Consider the following 23,085-nt stretch of genomic DNA (forward strand, 5'->3'; position numbering starts at 1 on the left):
CATTAAACATCTGACTCGTGCAGGGTGCTATTGGAGGCTTGGTAACTGGAATGATCTTAGCGTTCTGGCCCGCAATTGGTGGGTTTATTTACCCTGCACCAGTGTCAAAGAGGCGACCCTTATCTTTAAGTACCAGCGGTTGCATTCCACTGAACACATCGAATCGTATATTCAGTCCGTTGCTAACCAAAGCCCAAAAAGAGATGTACAGGTATGATTATGCTATTTTTGTTCAAATTGAGACAAAATTATGTAAATTGACAGTGATGGTGCTGCTCCTTTTCATTGGCAGGCCACCGTTGGCAGATAACTGGTATTCTATATCGTACCTCTACTACAGTGCTTTTGGATTCCTGGGGTCGGTGGGAGCTGGACTTATAATAAGCTTATTATCAGGTCTGTTGTAGCATTTTTCTTCAATTAGTCTTTGTAAAGAGTTCTCCAGCTCTTTCCATTTTTCACATTTTTACATCTAATCCTTTTAAATATATTTTTGAATTTTTAGACCAAGGTTTGCAATGATATGGAACAATTCTTCCTCACCCAATTGTAAGATCACATTGCAAATGGTCATCAGCGGGAATACTAGTGCATTATTAACTGCACTCCGGGGCTGCACAGCGGTTAGCACTGCTGCCTCACAACGCCAGGGACCCGGGTTCAATACCAGCCTTGGCTGCGACTTTCTCCCCAAGCAGCTTTTTTCAATCAAGGGCTGGATAAAAGGGACCGAGAGCCAATGACGGCTGAGTAGTTAGGAGGTTCTGGGAGTGAAATTAGGTAGTGTTTTGGAGAGTGCTTTTCTGTGTTGGGTTGCGGGCTTGTCACGTCACCTTGGGCTAGTGCGCAGTCAATTCCAGTCCAACTTGACCTGGAGTCACAACACAAGTGAAATTAAATGTTATTTAAAATACCCAAGGTACTTGACTGAGCCCAATAAACTGCAGCCACCAGATTTGTAACTTTAACACACAAATAACCTTTTATTATGTACAGTATTATAATTAAACTGACAAAAATTGTAACTGACCATCTACTGTCCCTTTCCCAACTCCCCTTTCAAAATACCCTCACTATACACACACAGACAAACAACACAGGGGAAAGGGTGATCGAAAGCTAAAGAAAGTATTAATAAAATTAAAGGGATAAAGGATGTTTGATGCAGTAGAATGACTTCCAGTTTTATGCACAAGCATAGCTTCCAGTTAATGTTTTTCTGGAGTTAAGGTTTTTGTTTCGGTAGTTCTTCCTTCTTGGCTTGAGTTCATTTTCTCTAGTAAGGTTGTCTACTTTCTCTGTAGATTCAGGATTGTTTCAATTTCACAGCACTCTGGTTTTAGAACGAAAAGGCAGTTCTTTATTTCAGCAACGCAAGAGAGACTGTCCCTTTTGCTTCCAAGGTCTAAACACTTCTGCACAGCCCTCTCAAAAAGCTTCACACAGGAGCCAATCACTGAACTGACGCTGCCAGGCAGAACGCTGTTCCTGGCCAACCCACAAGTTGCCAGCCAACCAATCTAACCAACCTCCTCCAAAAGCTGATTCCCAAGATTCACTCAGCACCCATGAGTCTGTCTCTCCTCTTCAAAATACAAAACCTAGGAATACAATGTCCTGAAAAGCAGGCTGCTTCAGCTCAAGTCCTCTGCTTAAAGGCACTTTCCGAATATGGGTCCACAGACCAAAATAACAAAAAAAAAGTGGGAAAGAAGAAAATAAACAGGAAGAACTCTTACAGACTTACAGGACATTGTTGTCCTCTGGCAACGGAGATTTGGGTCCCTCTGTCAACATTTGCACACTGGTGAGCCTTATTTGCAAACGTGCAAAGGGGTATTATATACTCGGCAGGCAGCAGCTACTCCTCTGAGGAGGACTGGGAACAAGGAGAAAGGAGATCTGGAGGTGGCAGGTGTACCCTTTGGCCAGAGGTGCAGGCACAAGATCATCAAGGCCAACAGGGAGCACAAGGAGAGCACCCCCGCAGAACATGCTACTATGCAGCTACCAGGGTATACAGGCAGCAATTAACCCAGACATGACAGAGGTCCATATCGCAGAAGACTGCATCTTTCAAAGGAGGCAGTGGCAGCCATCTGCCAGATGATTAGCCTGGAGATGGCCTCTCATTGTGTGGGTGGACACCAAATGCCCTTTGCTCTAAAGGTCAAAATGACACAAAACTTTCATACCTCCGGATTGTTCCAGAGCACTGTGGGTGATCTTTGTGGAGTCTTGTAATCTGGAGGCAGTACCCCACGTGCATGGGGCCGCCACACATCCTGAGGATCCGGCTGCCCATTAGGCTGAGGAGGGAGCCAGAAGGGGAGGCCAGCGATGGCCCAAGGTGTACAGGCATCATTGGTCATGCAGTGAGCTGACGGACACTATGCTGCAGAAGCCTGCGCCTCCGCAGGGAGACAGTGCGGCACCTCTGTCATGTCCTCACTGACATGGAACCCCGTGGAGGAGGAGGAGGACACCTGCTCCCAGTGCCCATGATGGTCACCGCAGCCCTCAACCTCTATGCCACTGGGTAATTCTAGGGCTCGAGTAGGGACCTGTGTCGTATATACCAATCTTCCGCTTACAGGTGCATCTTGAAGGTGATGGATAATATGTATGCCCGAGCATCAGACTGTATCACTTTTGACATGGACCAGGTCCACCAAAATGTCCAGGCTGCAAGGCTTGCTGCAATTGCCGGGATGCCTCAGCTCTACGGGGCAATGATGGCATGCATGTCATCCTGCAAACACCAGGGCATCAGGGAGTGCGCTGTATTAACAGGAACGAGTGCCACTTCCTGCATGTTCAGATCATTTGCGATCACGTCAGAATCATGCACTTGTGTGCCCGCTACCCTGGGAGTGTGCATGCAGCTACATCCTGGGGCACTCTGAGATCCCCAGTATCTTCGTGGACTGCCCCAGGATGACGGGTTGGCTTGTGCAACACAAGCAATGCAAACAAAGAAAAGTACAGCACAGGAACAGGCCCTTTGGCCCTCCAAACCTGTGCTGATTATGATGCCCTAACTAAAAACAAAACCTTCTGCCCTTTCTCGGTCCATATCCCTCTATTTCCTCCCTATTCATGCATCCACCCAGATGCCTCTTAAATGTTGCTAATGTGCCTGCTTCCACCACATCCTCTGGCAGCGCGTTCTAGACACCCACCACTCTCTGTATGAAAAACCTACCCTGCACATTTCCCTGAAACATTCCTGCTCTCATCTTGAACCTGTGCCCCCCTGTAATTGACACTTCCACCCTTGGAAAAAGCCTCTGACTATCCACTCTGTCTCTGCCTCTCATAATATTTGACCAGAGCTGCACGGAATACTCCAAATGTGGCCTAACCAAGGTTTTATACAGCTGCATCATGATTTCCCAACTCCTGTACTCAGTGCCCCTACTGATGAATGCAAGCATGTCATATGCCTTCCTAATCACCTTGGGCACCTGTGTTGCCACTTTTAAGGAACTGTGAACCTGCACGCCTAGATCTCTCTGTATGTTAATATTCCAAAGGGTTCTGCCATTTGCAGTAAAATTCATACCAAGACTTGATCCTCCAAAATACATCACCTCGCATTTGTCCGGATAATACTCCATCTGCCATTTCTGTGCCCAAGTCGCCAATCTATCTATATCCTGTTGTATACTCTGACAATCCTCGGCACTATCAGTAAGTCCGCTAATCTTGGTGTCATCTGCAAACTTACTAATCAGACCATCCACATTTTCCTCCGAATCATTTATACTACAAACAACAGTGATCCCAGCAGTGATCCCTGCGGAACATCACTAGCTACAGATCTCCATTCTGAAAACACCCTTCCACCGCTACTTTCTGTCTTCTATAACCAAGTCAGTTCTGTATCCATCCACGCCGAATCCCATGTGATTTTAGTTTTTGTACCAGTCTTCTATGTGGGACCTTGTCAAGCGCCTTACTGAAGTCCATATAAACTACATCCAGAGCCCTTCACGCATCAATTTTCTTTGTCACCTCTTCAAAAAACTCAATCAAGTTAGTGAGAAATGACCTTCCCCGTACAAAACCATGCTGCCTGTCACTGACTAGCCCATTTTTCTCCAAATGTCCCCCAGTATCTTTCCCAAAAGCTTCCCCCCCACTGATGTCAGGCTCACCGGCCTATAATTTGCTGGATTATCCCTGCTTCCTTTCTTAACCAAGGCAATATCATTGGCTATTCTTCAGTCTTCTGGAACCTCGCCTGTGATCAGAGGATATGAAGATATCTGTTAAGGCCCCAGCTATTTCTACCCTTGCCTCTAAGTACCAGCTGAGCTCATGGCTGATGACTCCAATGCAATGAAAGCGAGGTGGGGACCCGTTATTGGCTGTTTAGCACAGGGCTAAATCGCTGGCTTTGAAAGCAGGCCAGCAGCACGGTTTGATTCCCGTAACAGTCTCCCCGAACAGGCGCCGGAATGTGGCGACTAAGGGCTTTTCACAGTAACTTCATTTGAAGCCTACTCGTGACAATAAGCGATTTTCATTTATAGTGGGGCTCACGTTGCCACCCATGCTGCCATTGAGCAGTTCATCAGACTACTGAAAATGGAGTAATCTGAGGAGGATGATGAGGCGGACCACGCGGGGATGGATGACGAGTCTGAGGAGGATCTGAACAATGGAGTTCAAGCGGCGGTAAGAGTCCTTAAAAGGCGGCAAAGGCCCTCCGTCACCAGCAGAGGTGTCCGTCAGCTCAACCGCGCTGCCCATTTCCCTTCCTCCCCCAATCGCCCTTCCCCCCATTTTCGTCCCTCCCCCATTTCCCTCCCTACCCTCATTCCCGTCTCCACCCCATTTCCTGCAACCCCAGCCCCCCCCCCCCCCCCCCCCCCCCCCCCGCCCCCCACTCCAATCACACCGCCCTCTCACCGACACCTTGTTACCATCTCCAAGGGTCCGTGTTACATCACTCCAAAGTTGGTGGGCCTGTGTCGGCACTGTCAGCGGGTCAATATACAAGGCAAGGAGGGTGATGATAACTCACTGTGAAGAAGAAAGCTCTCGTGCTGCTCAGTCTATGCCAATGTCTGGCTCCTGTCTTTCTGCTGACAGCGTGCTCCCACCCATCCTCTGAACGGAGTCTGTATCGGGGGCTTTTGAGGGGCAACTGGAGTGAGCTCCAGACTTCTGAGTCATCTAGCACAGCAAGTCCTGGAGGCTCCCCATTGTCTGCACCATGGTACTTATGCCGTCAGCGGTGCTCCTCAGTGACTGGCCCATGCTCTGCAGTGCCTCAGCAATGTCCATCTGTATCTGGAACATGTCCCTCAGTGACTGGAACATGGTTACAAGACCCTCAGACGTGGTCATCACAGACTGAACCATGTCTTGCACACCGCCCCTCAAGATTCGGACCTCGTGCTGCAGGCTTTCCACTACGATCGCCACCCGAGCAGTGTTGGCCTCGGTACCATGCATTGTCAGCACCATCTCCTGTGCCTGCAGCCTTTGGGACTCCTCCAATCAGCCTTGTAGACACTGGAATGTACTTGACAGCCCCTCCTGAATCTTACAGCTGTGTCCTATCAGCTGCATGAGCTCTGGGATTATCTTGTCCATCGGCTCAGCATCTGGCTTGGAGCCAGCTGTGTCCTGGGATCCAGCAGACCAACGACTGCTGTTTCCCCTAGGTGTTTCTGCCTCCACTTGATGTGCATCAACAACAATATGGCACTCACGAGATTGTACCCCAGAGGCTTGTCCACGAATTTGGCCCACCTCTGCGCTGGTGGAAGGTGGCCTTTTTGGTCGTCTCCTTGGAACTCTTCCCCCGAGGAGTTCCCTTGAATGGCAGCAGAAGTGCGACTCCGAATCCGGCGTCATCAGGTGGAGATCCTGCGAGACAATGGACATGTGATCAGTGAGAGGGAAGGGTCATTTTTTCTGACGTGAACAACTCACTTGAGACAGGCCATCTGGGTGAAGAGGCAGTGGATCCTCACCTCTCTTTTGCAGGCCAACCTCACTGTCAAGTGACTGCTGTCTCCTTGGGCAACTCTGCAATTTCCATGACCTGTTCCTCATAGTGGGCGAGAACTTGAATCTCTGGAATTCCTCCGCCCGTCTTGGCCCTTTCCTGCTTGTTTTGGGCTATCTTCTGCAGGGACAAAGAGGGGACATCGTGAGCTACATGCTTGATGGGTCAGGGAGGTCTACAGCAGGTAGCATGTGTGGGCACCCCACCTGGACATGAAGGGGTTGGGTGCCAGGGGGTTCTGAGGAACAAGCACAAAGATCGGATATGGGGTGGGTACGGTGTTTCAGCCAGTCGATTGTGAGATGAAGGGGGAATTTGGGACTTTAAGGGCTGGCAGACGGAACTGATGCCAGCAGAGAGGTGACAACTTACCCTTGCAGCTCATTGGAGTTCGTTGGTCTTCTAACAACATTGGATGGAATTCCTCCGTGTCATACTGCCCGCTGCTACCACTGCCTCCCAGGCGGCATCGCTGACCCTGCTGCTGGTTCTCCGACCCCCTCGGGGAAACAGGGTGGCCTGTTTCTCATCCACAGCATCGAGAGGCCATCAAGAAGGTTGGCATTCCCTAAGTGAAGAGCAGGTATGCACGCTGCTATGCTTGTGTGTAGATTGAGAGTAGAAGCTGAGGCGCGAGTCGGGCGAATCAGATGGTGAGGGAGCCAGTAATGATGGGAATCTCGTGGGAGCTCTGTGGTGGTATGATTAACGTAGCTGCCTGCCATTGGTGCAGAACACCGGTTTACCATTGGCCCTGGTCGATCATGTGCCTCTCAACCGATTGGTTGAGACCAGTCATGTGACGGCTCCCCGATTGGTCGAGAGGCTGAGTTAACCCCGCCTCCAGGGTGAGGTATAAATACCCAGTACGCCCGGCGGTCGTCCATTTACTGTAGTCGACCGCAGGGCTAACATCTAGCTTATTAAAGCCTTACTTTTGTACAGAAACTCGTCTCGCGTTCAATTGATGGTTCATGCTGAGGCGCGAGTCGGGCGAATCAGATGGTGAGGGAACCAGTAATGATGGGAATCTCGTGGGAGCTCATTTTTGGATCGAAGTGCCATTGGATACGGGCCGTGATCTCGCCAATATGGCTGTCGCAAAACTCCCCGCCAATCATGTCCAAAACCAGACTTTTTAACTTGAGTCCATTAAATCGCGCCCTCTGTTTCTCTTGCCACAGATGCTGCCAGACCTGCTGAGTTTTTGTAGTATCTGCAGTATTTTTTTTTTATTTTAATGTTGGACCCACTTCTAGGATAACGTAAAACATGTGTTTTCATCAGGCTTGTCCCTTTCACAAGCCACAAATTGTTCCAAACTGACTGGACTGCAATGTTGCTTTTATGATATATTACCATCGCTGTTTTCTGTGCAATGCTGTAAAATATTCTAAAAAGCAATATATCTGGCTGTTAACAATTCTAGTGTTTCCCACGGAGCTGATCTTACTGTCTGCTGCAAACATTGAACATCAGGGAAAATAAGTATTGACGGGAACAGAAAAAAAATGTGATTTGAGCTAGTTTAGGTTTACTCCTGGAAGGCCTGAAACTTTGCATCGGCATTGGTGTCTTATTCTGTCGAATAAATACTTCTTGAAAATGCTTTGGAAATTATAATGTGAATAGCAAGGTGCAATGAAAGAACACAGCATGGCCTTGCAGGAGCAGATGACAAAGAGAGGACATCGTGAGCTGCATGCTTGATGGGTCAGGGAGGTCTACAGCAGGTAGCATGATGACGATCTAACTGCATTTCTGACAGGTGCAAAATAGTCTTGAGGTGTTCTATTGAATTGCTGTCTCTATTACCAGGGCCAAAATACAGACATGAAGTAAAGCCTTCATTAATCAGGCCAGTCTGCAGTCTGATTTGCATTTGGTTGGAGCAGTTCAAAAAGACCCGTTGGTATGGAATGCTTCACAGAGGGAGACCCAGCACAGAGGTTGGACTTTCTTCTAAATATCCTTTACAGTGCACATTTATATGACGGGTAAATTATGCTTTTCACCACTGTACATAATGACATCGTTTTGAATATATCCTTTACCCGTGAGTCAAAGCAATTTCAACCTAATGCTCAGGAATTGTCAAGGGGCTTTGTACAAATCAAGGTCCAGGAGGGTGTCAGTTTCTTCCTTAATGCAACTCAGAGCATTCACATGTTCTCCATTGGTGATGTTTAATTGGCATTGCTTGAACTGATAATAAAATAGTAATGTCATTCAAAAACTTATATTATTGAAGAATTGTAAATTCAAGCTCTTTTACCGAGTCAAAAATTTGTTAAAGAAATAATTACCTTGAGATAAAATACACCGGGCAGGATTCTTCGCTTGCCGACACTGATTGGGCGAAGAATAGCCCCCGACGCCAAAATCAGAGTAGGCACCGGTTTGATGCCAAATCAGGATGCTCCGGCACCCCGGAAATATCGTAACTGCGTTGTTCGCCATGCAGCGTTTTAAGTACAGTAGGAAATATCATTAGCGGGCCGGATACCCTATTCTCCGGGGCCTCCGAGATTCACCGCCTCCGATGGGCTGAGTTCCCGACGGCGTCATTCACTTGTGGTTTCAACATTCGTGAACCTGGTGTCATGGCCGCTGAGCGAGAGAGAGGAGGGAGGAAATGGAGTGGAGTAACTGGGGGCTGCCGGCCCTACACCGGTCGTGCTGGGTATGGTAGGGGGCTCCTGCCAGGGCCGGGGAAGGGGAGGTGAGTATAGGCCAAACAGCCGGTGGTGCCCCCCACAAGACTGGGGCGGTGCCCGCCATTACGGCAGCCATCTTGCTGCACACCCACTGACTATCCACCTCGGCCCCTGGTTGTACACAATGACACCGATCATATGGGTGCTCCCACCACCACACCCTCCGGCATAGCGCGCCTCCACCCACCCCACCCCAGGCCCAAAAACCCCACTCAACCGGCCGCCACTCACCGGGAGACCACCCAGGACCATACCCATGCCAGCCCCCAATGAGGGCAGTGCCAGCTAACGGTACCCCTGACATCAGGGATGGGCACCAGAATCGGGGGCAACTACGGACCGGACACCGGGGCATGGGGGTGGGGAGGGACATGTGGGGTCGGAGCTCGCACTGCCAACCAGGGCCACTGTGTAGCCCATGGAACCTGGTTGGGCATGGGAGTATGTGTCACCCTAGCATGTTAGACCTTTCACCCCCTGCAGACAATGGAGTTTGGAGTTCAACCAGCAATGGTAGCTGCCCTGGTGATGATCACAGATCGGCGGGTTGCCCTCCGGCTGCATGAGCTGGTGCCGCTCGGAGAGGAGGGGAAGTTGCAGCAGCAGAGCGAGCAGCAGCAGAGCCACCAGCAGAGGACCAGGCTGCAGAGGAATGGGCTACAGAGGGGTATGTGATGGCCTCACAGATTGGAGGACCAGCCACCCAATAGGACAAGGAGGAGAAGGAAGTTCCAAGGAGGCACCGCATGTGTACTGGCATTGCATGTCATTCGAGGACCTGCCAGACAGATCATGCGGTCGGAGACTCCGGATGAGCAGAGAGACAGTGCGACACATCTGCCAGATGATGGTGTACGTGGCACCGCGGGGCTATGGTATGGACACCCGCTCCCGGTGACCATCAAGGTGACAGTCGCACTGAACTTTTACGCAACGTGGTCCTTCCAGTCGCTGAGTGGAGACATATCCTGGATTTCAAGGGCCTCAGCACACAGGTGAATCCGCGCCATCACGGAGTCCCTATATGCCCATTCAGAGCAATACTTGATTGATTGATTTGATTTATTGTCACATGTACCGAAGTACAGTGAAAAGTATTTTTCTGCGGCGAGGGTGATGCACGATCAATAACTACTGAAACAAAGGAGTAGTCCGAATTTAAGGCTTTAATACAAGATGTTTCCCCAGCAGCTCGAGTTCAGAAAGAAGGATGGCTGCTGGGACCACGGGTTCTTATACCCCGCCTCATTGGGCGGAGCTACCTTACGTCTCGACCAATGAAAAAGCAAACACTTGGGCCAATGAGCAATGAGCCTTCTCCACCAATGGCAGCTCACATTCCCAGGTACCGTAGTACCTCTAGTCATACTACCACAGAGGGAACGTGCACAGTACGTACATAGTAGACAAAAAGAATAACCAACAGAGAACATTAAGAAATGGCATGCATGATACACCATCAATAATACATGACGAGTTGATAAAGTTAACTGAGGCTTTGATACACTAAGCAGCAAGCCTCCAGCCTGTGGACCCGAACTGGGGCTGGAGGTGGAGACTTGCCGCTCTTATACAGAAGCCCTGAGGGGAGGAGCCACAGGCGGAGCCAACCTGGACAAGCCCAGGCATGTCTGATACAGTACAGTCCAGACAATACAATCACGTGGTTTACCACATTCACCTCCTGTTCAAAAAAAGTCCGGCGGGGGTGGAGTGGTCTTAAAGGTCCAGTCTGTCGGGGGCCTTGACCTTCTGCCGTGATCGCCTCAGTCCCGGCTGTGGTGTTGGCGCCGGCGTCGAGGCCTGCGCGTCCGGGAGCGTGTTGTCATCAGCTTCTTCACCCAGATGTTGAGTCGGCGAAGGATGGGGTGGTGTCGGGGCAGAAGTAGTGGTATTTGTCGCTGGTGGGCCTGCGGGTGTCAATTCGCGAGGGAGGTGGGCAGTGGTGGTGGAAGACGATGTAGAGTGGGGGATGGTGGTGGTGGTGATGGTCTCTGGGGAGCCTGCAGGAGCCAAATCCCGAAGGGAGACTGTGTCCTGCCGCCCTTCCTGGTGTGCCACGTAGGTGTATTGGGGGTTTGCATGGAGCAGCTGGACCTTCTCGACAAGGGGGTCGGTTTTATGGCTCCTCGCATGCTGCCGGAGAAGGACGGGCTCTGGGACTGTCAGCCAGGACGGGAGCGAGACCTCGGAGGTGGATTTCCTGGGGAAGGCAGGGGTCACGTTAGTAGCTGTACATAGGAGCGACCGGATGGAGTGGAGCGCATCGGGGAGGACCTCCTGCCAGCGGGAGACTGGGTAATTCTTCGACCGTAGGGCCACAAGTACGGTCTTCCAGACCGTCGCGTTCTCCCTCTCCACCTGTCCATTTCCCCGGTGGTTGTAGCTGGTCGTCCTGCTGGAGGCGATGCCTTTGCTGAGCAGGAACTGACGCAACTCGTCGCTCATAAAGGAGGAACCCCGATTGCTGTGTATATAGGCGGGGAACCTGAACAGGGTGAAAAAGCTTTGCAAAGCCTTGATGACGGGTCCAGAGGTCATGTCAGAGCAGGGGATGGCGAAGGGGAATCTGGAGTACTCATCAACGATGTTGAGGAAGTACACGTTACGGTCAGTGGAGGGAAGAGGCCCTTTGAAGTCAATGCTGAGGCACTCAAAAGGGGCGGGAGGCCTTTACCAGGTGTGCTCTGTCTTGCCGATAGAAGTATGGTTTGCACTCGCGCAGACTTGGCAGTCCCTGGTCACGGACCTCCTCGATGGAGTAAGGCAGGTTGCGAGCCTTGATGAAATGGAAAAAGCGGGTGACCCCCGGTGACAGAGGTAGTTGTGGAGGGCCCGGAATAGGTCTACTTGTGCGCTGGCACATGTACCGCGGGAGAGGGCATCTGGGGCTGATTGAGCTTCCCAGGACGATACAAAATATCGTAATTGTAGGTGAGAGCTAGATCCTCCCCCTCAGAATCTTGTTGTTCGTAATCTTGCCCCGCTATGCGTTATTGAACATGAAGGCAACCGACCGTTGGTCAGTGAGGAGAGTGAATCGTCTGCCGGCCAGGTAATGCCTCCAGTGTCTCACAGCTTCGACGATGGCCTGGGCCTCCTTTTCGACAGAGGAGTGTCGAATTTCGGAGGCATGGAGGAGACGGGAGAAGAAAGCCACGGGCCTGCCCACCTGGTTGAGCAGGCGGCCAGAGCAAAGTCCGACGCGTCACTTTCCACTTGAAATGACCAACCCACCCTCGTACCCATCAGGTTGAGCGCTGAGGCAGGGTTGAACGATGTGAACATGTGTTTATTGTGAGCCAGCCCCGATAACCGAACTGTGCCCTGCACCCGTGCTAACCTTTCTGGTGTCTAACTTTCTGGCCTTACGTGCCCTAAAGCTACGCTTAGATCTTTCCCAGATGGTGCAGCAGGAGTGGAGGCAGCCTGCTGGGATTCCTGCCCTGCGACAAGGGTCCCCGGTGGCGCGCGTCTCCTGGGGCGACCCGGCCTGGATGGACCCGGCAGCTGCTCGGGTGTCCCGGGTGGCATGGTGCCACCCTGTTCTGCCCACTGCCTACCAGATGCACCAGGGACTGGAGAGGGGAGTCCGAGGTGCTGCGGTGTTCCGGCACCTCCCCTGCGGGAGTCAACGGTACAGGCCCCAGCACATCCTCCATCCTCGGGGTGTCCGATGGACCCCGAGCTACTCCATGGGATGGGGGTGCGGGTGGAGCCCTCCTCTGAGGCTCCCCCGCCACCTGGCTCTGCCAGTCCTGGAGGCCCGCTCTGGTCCCGACCAGGGTCTGCACGCTAGCGGCCATGGAGCACAGGGAGTGGACCATCTCCGTCTGGGATTGCACCACATCACTCTGCGACTGTGCTAGCACCTCTGGGTCTGTGTCACATCAGTCAATGACTGGGCACCCCGCCCAGTGTCTGCGCAACACTGGCCAGTGACTGGGCAATGCCGTCGATGTTCCCAGCCATGGCCTGCTGGGCCATGCTGAGGAGCGCCGCTGCGATGTCCTGGTGGGTACGGTACATGGCTGCCTGTGAGAGTCGAGCCCTGTCCTGGACCTCGGCCACCGCCTGTACAAAATGCCCCAGACTTGAACACACTGATCCAGAGTCGAAACCATCGTCCCCAATGCCTCAACCGCAGACACCACCCGTGCGATGTCAACCTGGGTGGCACGCATGGCCGGCACCACACCCTGCTCCTGCACGCGGATGGACACCTCCACCTGCAGGTGCTGGATGATCGCCGTCATCCCCTCTTTTTGTCTCTGGCTCTCTGACTGCATCTCCACTGTGGTAGGCACTGGATGTTCCAGGAGCCCGGGACCCATTTGGGTGGCGGCTGGTTCCTGGGGCCGGACTGCCCTCCGACCATCGAGTCCCTCGGCTGTTCCTACCTCCACCTGGTGTACTGGATGAGATGTGTGGTGCCCATCAGATAGTGTCCCAATAGCCTCTTCACTCATGTGCCTAACCGAGGTGATAACCTCTGGGATGACAGAGGGTGCAGGAGACAGCTGTGACGGAAAGTCAGTGTCATCCTCCGATCAGGGGTGTCCTGAGTCTCGGGTGGAGGGCTGGTGTTTAGGCTGCTCTCCCCATCAGTGCTCAGCTGTCTGTCGGGCACCGGCTCTGGCACTGGCTGGGGCGGGGGGAAACAATTCCAGATAGGCCGGTCCCATCTCCGGCATGTCCTGCAAGACACAAGATGACATGTATGATTAGACAGCAGGTTGGGGGGCGTGGTGGGGGGCTTGAGTGGAGTATGGGGCGAAGGGGACATCGACACGCGTGTCATGGGCAATCGCTGCTCAGCAGGGTCTCACTTGCTCGCCCGTGATCACACTTCTCCCCAGCTACATCCCTTTCTTCCGGGCCACCGGCCACCTTCAGGGCCCTCTGCTCGGGGCTGGTGAGGGGCCGCAGTTCTGCTTGTCCCCCTCCAGTCTTCTGCTTCCGGCAGTTGTGCGCGACCTTCTTCTGGGAGAGGGGGGGTGGGGGGGGGACGGGACACATGCAACAACACTGTCAGACGGTACGATGCAGCCCAGGGGTTGGGTGGATGGTAGCTGCGGTGGCCAGGACTCCCAGCCATAGTGGATGGCATGGGTGCAGGCAAGTGGGGAAGGATGGGGGTTCGGCCGTCCCCCGGGTGGAGGGGCCAGGTTAGAGGTGTCTGGGGGGGGGGGGGGGGGGGGGTGATTAGTGCAAGGAGCCAGCGCAGCCAACTCACCCTGAGGAAGTTGTTGAATTTCTTGCGCCGCTGCATGTCAGTCCGGGCGATGTTGCCCATGGCTCTGACCACCTCACCCACCTGTACCAAGGCATGGCAGCACGTGGCACCCTTTCTCACAGGCCGAGGTATAGAGTCATCTTTCTCTCCTCCATGGATTCCGGGAGGGTGTCCAGCTTAGCGTCCCTGAACCGTGACGCTGCTCTCCTTCCAGCCACCTTGTTGGCTGGGATGGTGTGTGTTGGGTGATGGACCAATCAAGTGTGGCTGCAATTTGTGAGCCTCGTGCACCAATCACGGACCCGATTAATCCGGCACCATTTTTCATGGAATTGATTGCATCCCACGTGGCGACGGTGCGAGCCCATTTAAAGTATCTGAGTCGGTGCAGGTGTTGCGTCAATTTTTCAACACAAAGGGCAGGATTCTGTGATCCTGAGGCTAAGTGTTGACGCCATCAGAAATGCCATCCCGCTTCCCGACGCATCAACTCGGCCTCAGTATCGGCAGTTCTGGCCCCTATAGGGGGTCAGCACGGCACTGGAGCGGTTCACGCTGCTCCAGCTGCTGATCCCACTGCGAACTGGGTGCCACGGGGTCCGCGCATGCGCAGTTGCACCGGCACCAACGGGTGCATGCCTAGTGGCTTCCTTCAATGCGCCGGTCCCAAGACAACATCGCGCAGGACTACAGGGGCTAGAGCGGAAGAAAGGCCGCCAGACAGAGAGGCCGGCCCGCCAATTGTGGGCCAGGCCACATCGGAGGCCCCCCCCCCCCCACTCCTCTGTGGTCGGAACCCCCCATCCCCACCCACAGGCCACCCCTCCGACCCTTCCACGCCGAGTTCCCGCCGGCTGAGAGCAGGTGTGAACGGTGCCGGCGGGACTCAGCGTTTTTACAACGGCCACCCGGGCCAAGAATCGGCAGGCCAGCCGTGTAGAGCAGCCCCCAACCGGCGCCAATGGAGAATCGTGGGGCAACATGGCGCAATTTGCGCCGGTCGCGAGGATTCCCCGGCCCGGCCCTGGGCTGAAAGAATCCCACCCAAAGAATCCAGCCCAGCATCTATTTGCTAATCATAATTACCCTGTATAAATGCAATCATTTTAAATTAAGCTTATTTTTGATTGTCGAGTTTTTGCTTGGTGGTTGTCCCTTTAAATTTGACCACAATATGGAAATAAAAGCAACATTACTTTCGGCATGTTTCTGAAAGCTTGCCTGGACCTCAAAACTAGGGTGGACATCTTGATGGTATGACTTGACCGTGAGGATAACCTAAGATTTGACAGCCAAAATATTCTTGAGTAAAAAGGGTGAGAGAAAAGGAATGTCATGATAATAACCTATGAATCACTTCTTAACAAAGCCGACAATGTCTCAGCATGGTCTTCCTTTGCTGATACAATTTTTTTAAAGTGTTATGTGTTGTTTTACACATACATCAGATTTTCTTCAGTGATAATTTCTGACAATTTCATTACAGACTGACAAGGAAAAGCAAAAACAAGGTGATGAGTTGATAATGAAAACACCAACAGAAGAGCCCAGTCCGGAAGGATTGAGAATTTCAACTGTTTATGTCGAAGCACAGCAGCCTGATAGTATTGGTGATGCTGCTCCAGATGAAGAAATTGCTGTTCCTAATGCTGATTCTGTTGAAGATACAGAAATTTCTGCTAATGTTGATGCTGTTAAAGATACAGACCTGTAGTTGCGCAAGATATTTGAGATGGATGTTGAAGAACTGTGAATCTGAAATTAACAAAAGTGAACTATTATTAAAGGAGCGGACGAAACAATCATTTGACTCATATATCAGTTTTTTTTAAAAAATCACAGGCGGATTCTCCGGCCTCCCAGCCTCGTGTCCCTCGTCGGCTGGAGACGCGCCTTTCACTGGCGGCGGGATTCTCTGCTCCCGCTGCTGTCAATGGGATTTCCCATTGAAGCCACCCCATGCCGCAGGGAAACCCCTGGGGCGAGGGTGCTCTGCCAGTGGGCCCAGAGAATCCTGCCACCAGCGAACGGGCGGAGAATTCGGCCCACACGTTTGCAAATGGTTAACGAGCCGAATGGGGGAGAAAGCTATTACCTAGCTATTCGGAGCTGTGCACTTCATCGGACACCTGCAAAAGGTCCCCCAATTCAACAGTGGACAGCAGGGTGGGTGACGGGAAGGATTGAGTGCTGAGAGCTCTCGCCATTAATTAACTCTTCAATAAGAGTACTTTCAGAACAACAGGAATATCAGTATGTTACGTTCCACTTTTCATGAACGGGATAATGAGTTTTTATCTTGGAGAGTTTGATGAACTCTTTCGGGAGGGCAACTGCATGCTATTGATTTCATGTAACTGTTTGCAGATAATAAACTTGTGTTACAATACCCAGACCAGAACCTCAATTTATATTAGGAACTGGACAAGACTCCAACAATCTTTTCAATTTGTGAACTGTGGGGACAAGGATATTGCCCTAGGAGGGATTCCACTGACAACGAGGAATCTTTTATATGGAAAGAAACTTTGCTTTAACTCAGAATTAACCCCATTAACACTCAGGGAAAATAAACAACCTTTCAATTAACATTTAAGCAGCTCTGAGAAAAATGAGGAAAGGACTTTGAGCTGACTTTTCCACCAACTTCTCAAATTTACTTCAAGCAAAATCAGCACATAAAGATCAAATGCCACTTATAAATAAAATTAACACTCTCAGTGGCTTACAGATTTAATCACAAAGTACTTGGGAGAAGTCAGTCTGAGAGACACACCTCTTTTCCGCAGGAACCCAAAGCACAACTCTCAAAATGAAGCTATAACAGCAGGGGCAGGGCAGGGCTGGAAACCAAAACTAGAAACAGACCCAGCCCCTCCCCTGAGTAACATCACAGCCTGCCCAGCTGTTAACCCCTTGATCACAGTTTTAGAAGACATAAAATCTGGCTTATAACCCAAGCTATTTTGTTAACATTACTGCAACAGATACTTTGTACAATACACGTTAACAATTCCCGGTTTTCCTATTCAGGTCGGTCTCCAAACATTCCCTCAATTCCTCCCTCACCCTCTGCCAACTTTTCTCTCCCTCATCTCACCCGTCAAAATCAGCTTCACGACCGTGACGGAATATGTTTTCTCTTTTCTCTCTCTGAACAGATGCCTTAGCTTGAGGCTTGAAAGCTGAGAAAAGTACCTTACTGCTTTCGAGTGAACTTCCTCTCCAAATTAGTCAATTCTACTTCCCCATTAAAATGAATAATGTGTTCGGGTGCGTTTGAAGCAAACTGCAGGACAAAAAAATACAAACAGAATAATAACAGAAATGCCATCATAAAATCATTGCAACTGGTAATTTCCAGGCTGTTCTAATCCCAAAGGAAAACGTGGAACAATCACGACAATTTCAATTTGAGAATGATAAGGTATCCGCACTGAACTTTCAAACCACTTCTGGAAATTTTAAATGTAAACATTCATTCAGAGAAAAAAGACAGTATTAAATTTACATAGTTAACAGCAGTCCTATAAACATTTTCCAAAATAGGTCTTAAACCATAAAACAGAGGAGCAGAATTAGGCCATTCGGCCCTTCGAGTCTGCTCTGCTATTCAATCACGGCTGATATGTTTCTCATCCCCATTCTCCTGCCTTCTCCCCATAATCCCTGATCCCCTTATTAATCAAGAACCTATCCGTCGTAAAGAATCTCATAGATTTGGCCTCCACAGCCTTCTGCGGCAAAGAGTTCCAGAGATTCACCACCCTCTGGCTGAAGAAATTCCTCCTTCTCTAAGTTTTAAAGGATCACCCCTTCATTCTGAGGTTGTGACCTCGGGTTGTAGATTTTTGTACTAGTGGAAGCTTCCTCTCCACATCCACTCTAGTTAAACTCAAAGCTAAACACCCCTTTTAGGAAACAGTCCTCAGATTTGCTTGATAAAAATTTCAATAAAATTACCATAAACGTCAACAATTGCTAACTAAATACATACTTTGGTTCTATCTTCACAAATGAGAACACAAATCGGATACCAGAAATGTTGGGGAACGCAGAGTTTAGTGAGAGGGAGGAACTGAAGGAGGTCAATATTAGTAGAAAAATGGTGTTGGAGAAATTGATGGGATTGAAGTGGCCTGAGAAATAATGGATGCATTGGTGGTCATCTTCCAAGATTCTGGAAGTTTCTACAGATTGGAGTGTAGTTAATGTAACCTCACTATTTAAAAAGGGAGGTAGAATAGACCAGTAAGCCTGACGTCAGTCATGATGAAAATTCCAGAACCCATTATCAAAGATTCTAGAGCCGAGCACTTAGAAATCAGTGGCAGGATCGGACAGAGTCAGCATGGATTTATAGCAAAAGAAATGAGGCTTGACAAATCTTCTGGAATTCTTCGAAGATATAACTGGTATAGTTGACGAGTGGGAGCCAGTGGATGTGGTTTATTTGGACTTACAGAAGGCTTTCAATAAAGTGGCGTATAAGAACAAAGAAAAGTATAGCACAGGAACAGGCCCTTCGGCCCTCCAAGCCCGTGCCGACCATGCTGCCCAACTAAACTACAACCTTCTACACTTCCTGAGTCCGTAACCCTCTATTCCCATCCTATTCATGTATTTGTCAAGATGCCCCTTAAATGTTACTATTGTCCCTGCTTCCACCACCTCCTCCAGCAGCGAGTTCCAGGCACCCACTATCAAAGAATAAAGAAAATTACAGCACAGCTTTGGCCCTCCCAGCCTGCGCCGATCCAGATCCTTTATCTAAACATATTGCTTATTTTCCAAGGTCTACTTCTCTCTGTTCCCCACCCGTTCATATATCTGTCCAGATGCATCTTAAATGATGCTATCGTGCCCGCCTCTACCACCTCCGCTGGCAAAGCATTCCAGGCACCCACCACCCTCTGCGTAAAAATCTTTCCACGCACATCTCCCTTAAACTTTCCCCCTCTCACCTTGAAATCGTGACCCCTTGTAATTGACACCCCTACTCTTGGAAAAAGCTTGTTGCTATCCACCCTGTCCATACCTCTCATAATTCTGTAGACCTCAATCAGGTCTCCCCTCAACCTTCGTCTTTCCAATGAAAACAATCCTAATCTACTCAACCTTTCTTCACAGCTAGCACCCTCCATACCAGGCAACATCCTGTTGAACCTCCTCTGCACCCTCTCTAAAGCATCCACATCCTTCTGGTAATGTGGCGACCAGAACTGCATGCAGATTTCCAAATGTGGCCTAACCAAAGTCCGATACAACTGTAACATGACCTGCCGACTCTTGTACTCAATACCCCGTCCGATGAAGGCAAGCATGCTGTATGCCTTCTTGACCACGCATCAACCTGCGTTGCCACCTTCAGGGTACAATGGACCTGAACTCCCAGATCTCTCTGTACATCAATTTTCCCCAGGACTCTTCCATTGACCATATAGTCTGCTCCTGAGTTAATCTTCCAAAATGCATCACCTCACATTTGCCTGGATTGAACTCCATCTGCCATTTCTCTGCCCAACTCTCCAATCTATCTATATTTTGCTGTATTCTCTGACAGTCCGCCTCGCTATCTGAAACTCCACCAATCTTAGTATCATCTGCAAACTTGCTCATCAGACCATTGATACCTTTGTCCAGATCATTTATGTATATCACAAACAACAGTGGTCCGAGCACGGATCTCTGTGGAACACCACTAGTCACCTTTCTCCATTTTGAGACAATCCCTTCCACCACTACTCTCTGTCTCCTGTTGCCCAGCCAGTTCTTTATCCATCTAGCTAGTACACCCTGAACCCCATACGACTTGACTTTTTCCATCAACCTGCCATGGGAAACTGTATCAAATGCTTTACTGAAGTCCATGTATATGATATCTACAGCCCTTCCCTCATCAATTAACTTTGTCACTTCCTCAAAGAATTCTATTAGGTTTGTAAGACATGACCTTCCCTGCACAAAACCATGCTGCCTATCACTGATATGTCTATTTTCTTCCAAATGTGAATAGATCCTATCCCTCAGATTCTTCTCCAACAGTTTGCCTACAACTGACGTCAAGGTCACAGGTCTATAATTCCTTGGATTATCCCTGCTACCCTTGTTAAACAAAGGGACAACATTAGCAATTCTCCAGTCCTCCGGGACCTCACCCGTGCTCAAAGATGCTGCAAAGAGATCTGTTAAGGTCCCAGCTATTTCGTCCCTCGCTTCCCTCAGTAACCTGGGATAGATCCCATCCGGTCCTGGGGACTTGTCCACCTTAATGCCTTTTAGAATACCCAAAACCTCCCCCTTCCTTATGCCAACATGACCTAGAGTATATCCATCCCTAGCCTCAACATCCATCATGTCCCTCTGCTTGGTGAATACTGATGCAAAGTACTCATTAAGAAGCTCACTCATTTCCTCGAGTGGGCCAATCCTTTCTCTAGTTACCCTCTTGCTCCTTATATACAAATAAAAGGCTTTGGGATTTTCCTTAACACTGTTAGCCAAAGATATTTCATGACCCCTTTTAGCCCTCTTTATTGCACGTTTGAGATTTGTCCTACTTTCCCGATATTCCTCCAAAGCTTCATCAGTTTTGAGTCGCCTCGATCTTATGTATGCTTCCTTTTTCATCTTAGCTAGTCTCACAATTCCACCCATCATCCATGGTTCCCTAGTCTTGCCATTTCTATCTCTCATTTCCACAGGAACATGTCTGTCCTGCACTCTAATCAACCTTTCCTTAAAAGACTCCCACATTTCAAATGTGGATTTACCCTTAAACAGCTGCTCCCAAGCCACATTCCTAAGCTCCTGCCGAATTTTGTTATAGTTGGCCTTTCCCCAATTTAGCACTCTTCCTTTAGGACCACTCTCGTCTTTGTCCATGAGTATTCTAAAACTTATGGCATTGTGATCGCTATTCCCAAAGTAATCGTCGACTGAAACGTCAACCACCTGGCCAGGATCATTCCCCAATACCAGGTCCAGTATGGCCCCTTCCTGAGTTGGACTATTTACATACTGCTCTAAAAAAAACTCTCCTGGATGCTCCTTACAAATTCTTCTCCATCCACGCCTCCAACACTACACGAGTCCCATTCAATGTTGGGGAAGTTAAAATCGCCTATCACAACCACCCTTTTGCTCCTACATTGTTCTATATCTGTCTACATATTTGTACCTCTACTTGACGCTCGCTTTTGGGAGGCCTATAGTAAAGTCCCAACAATGTTACTGCACCCTTCCTATTTCTTAGCTCTATCAATATTGCCTCAGTGCTCGAATCCTCCATCGTGCCCTCCTTAATCACAGCTGTGATATCATCTCTGACCAGTAATGCAACTCCTCCTCCCTTTTACCTCCCTCGCTATCCCTCCTGAAGCATCTATACCCTGGGATATTTAGTTGCCAGTCTTGCCCATCCCTCAACCAAGTCTCAGTAATACCAATAACATCATATTCCAGGTACTAATCCAAGCCCTAAATTCATCTGCCTTACCTGCGACACTTCTCGCATTAAAACAAATGCACCTCAGACCACCTGTCCCTTTGTGATCATCATCTCTTCACTGTCTACTCTTCCCCTTAGTCACATTGAGTTTATTGCTGCCTCTTTACTGACCTCTAACTTCCTAATCTGGTTCCCATCTCCCTGCCACATTTGTTTAAAACCTCCCCAACAGTGTTAGCAAAAGCACCCCCGAGGACATTAGTTCCAGTCCTGCCCAGGTGTACACCATCCGATTTGTAATGGTCCCACCACCCCCAGAACCGGTTCCAATGTCCCAAAAATCTGAACCCCTCCCTCCTGCACCATCTCTCAAGCCACATATTCATTCCAACTATTCTTGAATTTCTACTCTGACTGTTTCGTGGCACTGGTAGTAATCCTGAGATTACTACCTTTGAGGTCCTACTTTTTAACTTATCTCCTAACTCCCTAAATTCTGATTGTAGGACCTCATCCCATTTTTTACCTATATCGTTGGTGCCTATATGCACCACGACAACTGGCTGTTCACCTTCCCCCTTCAGTATGTCCTGCAGCCGATCTGAGACATCCCTGACCCGTGCACCCGGGAGGCAACATACCATTTGGGAGTCTCGTTTTGGACCACAGAAATGCCTGTCTACTCCCCTTATGATTGAATCCCCTATGACTATAGCCCTGCCAGTCTTTTTCCCGCCCTTCTGTGCAGCAGAGCCAGCCACGGTGCCATGAGCCTGGCTACTACTGCCTTCCCCTGGTGAGTCATCTCCCCCAACAGTATCCAAAACGGTATACCTGTTTTGGAGGGAGATGACCGCAGGGGACACCTGCACTACCTTCCTGCTCTTTCTCTGTCTTTTGGTCACCCATTCCCTGTCTCCCTCACCAATCCTAATCTGCGGTGTGACCAACTCACTGAACGTGCTATCCACGACCTCCTCAGCATCGCGGAGGCTCCAAAGTGAGTCCATCCGCAGCTCCAGAGCCGTCATGCGGTCTAACAGGAGCTGCAGCTGGAAACACTTCCTACACATGAAGAAGTCAGGGGCATCGGCCACATCCCTGAACTCCCACATTCAGCACGAGGAGCATAACACGGGTCTGGGATCTCCTGCCATTTTCACACTTTACCTTAACTGATTACAAATAAAGTATCAAAAAATGAATAAATGAAAGGAATAAGGATTTTACTTACAATCACAATACTTACCAACGCACAGAGTTAAATTTCTCACAGCTACTGCTAATTGGAGCACTTTCCTTACCAGCCAATCAGGTCACTGCTTTGTTGTGATGTCACCCTTCAAGGTACATTTTTAAAGAGATAAACTTACCTTCCCGACAACCAAGGTTGTGTTTTTTGGTTAGAGGAGGGGGTGGGGGGGGGGGGGGGTGGGGAAACACTGAGGAAGTGTTTCGAGTTTACCTGTCACTTGACAACAGTCCCTCCACAAACCACCTTCAAATTACGCTGACCGCACTGCACGTATGCAAATCTCCCTGGAACAGCCAATCAGTAGTTCCGCTCTGCTGCCCCCTGAGATTAGCGTGTAAAATTAAATTGCATGGGAATAGGGGCAGTGCACTGAGATGGACAGACAGTTTGATGTGAGGCAAA

At 49.9% G+C, this 23,085-nt stretch overlaps 1 protein-coding gene across 1 annotated transcript in view; it reads left to right on the forward strand.

Moving 5' to 3' along the window:
• slc5a12 (solute carrier family 5 member 12) overlaps window positions 1–15,783 on the forward strand; it is an 81,080-nt gene extending 65,297 nt beyond the window's left edge. Inside the window, exons 12-15 of the mRNA XM_038808320.1 lie at window positions 24–211; window positions 293–396; window positions 7,844–7,974; window positions 15,465–15,783. Coding sequence (XP_038664248.1) covers window positions 24–211; window positions 293–396; window positions 7,844–7,974; window positions 15,465–15,692 — 651 coding nt within the window. The 3' untranslated portion in view covers window positions 15,693–15,783. The remainder of the gene's footprint in view (window positions 1–23; window positions 212–292; window positions 397–7,843; window positions 7,975–15,464) is intronic.
• The last annotated feature ends 7,302 nt before the right edge of the window (window positions 15,784–23,085 follow it).

This window comes from Scyliorhinus canicula, chromosome 9 (genome assembly GCF_902713615.1).
Source record: "Scyliorhinus canicula chromosome 9, sScyCan1.1, whole genome shotgun sequence".
Lineage (NCBI taxonomy): Eukaryota > Metazoa > Chordata > Chondrichthyes > Carcharhiniformes > Scyliorhinidae > Scyliorhinus > Scyliorhinus canicula.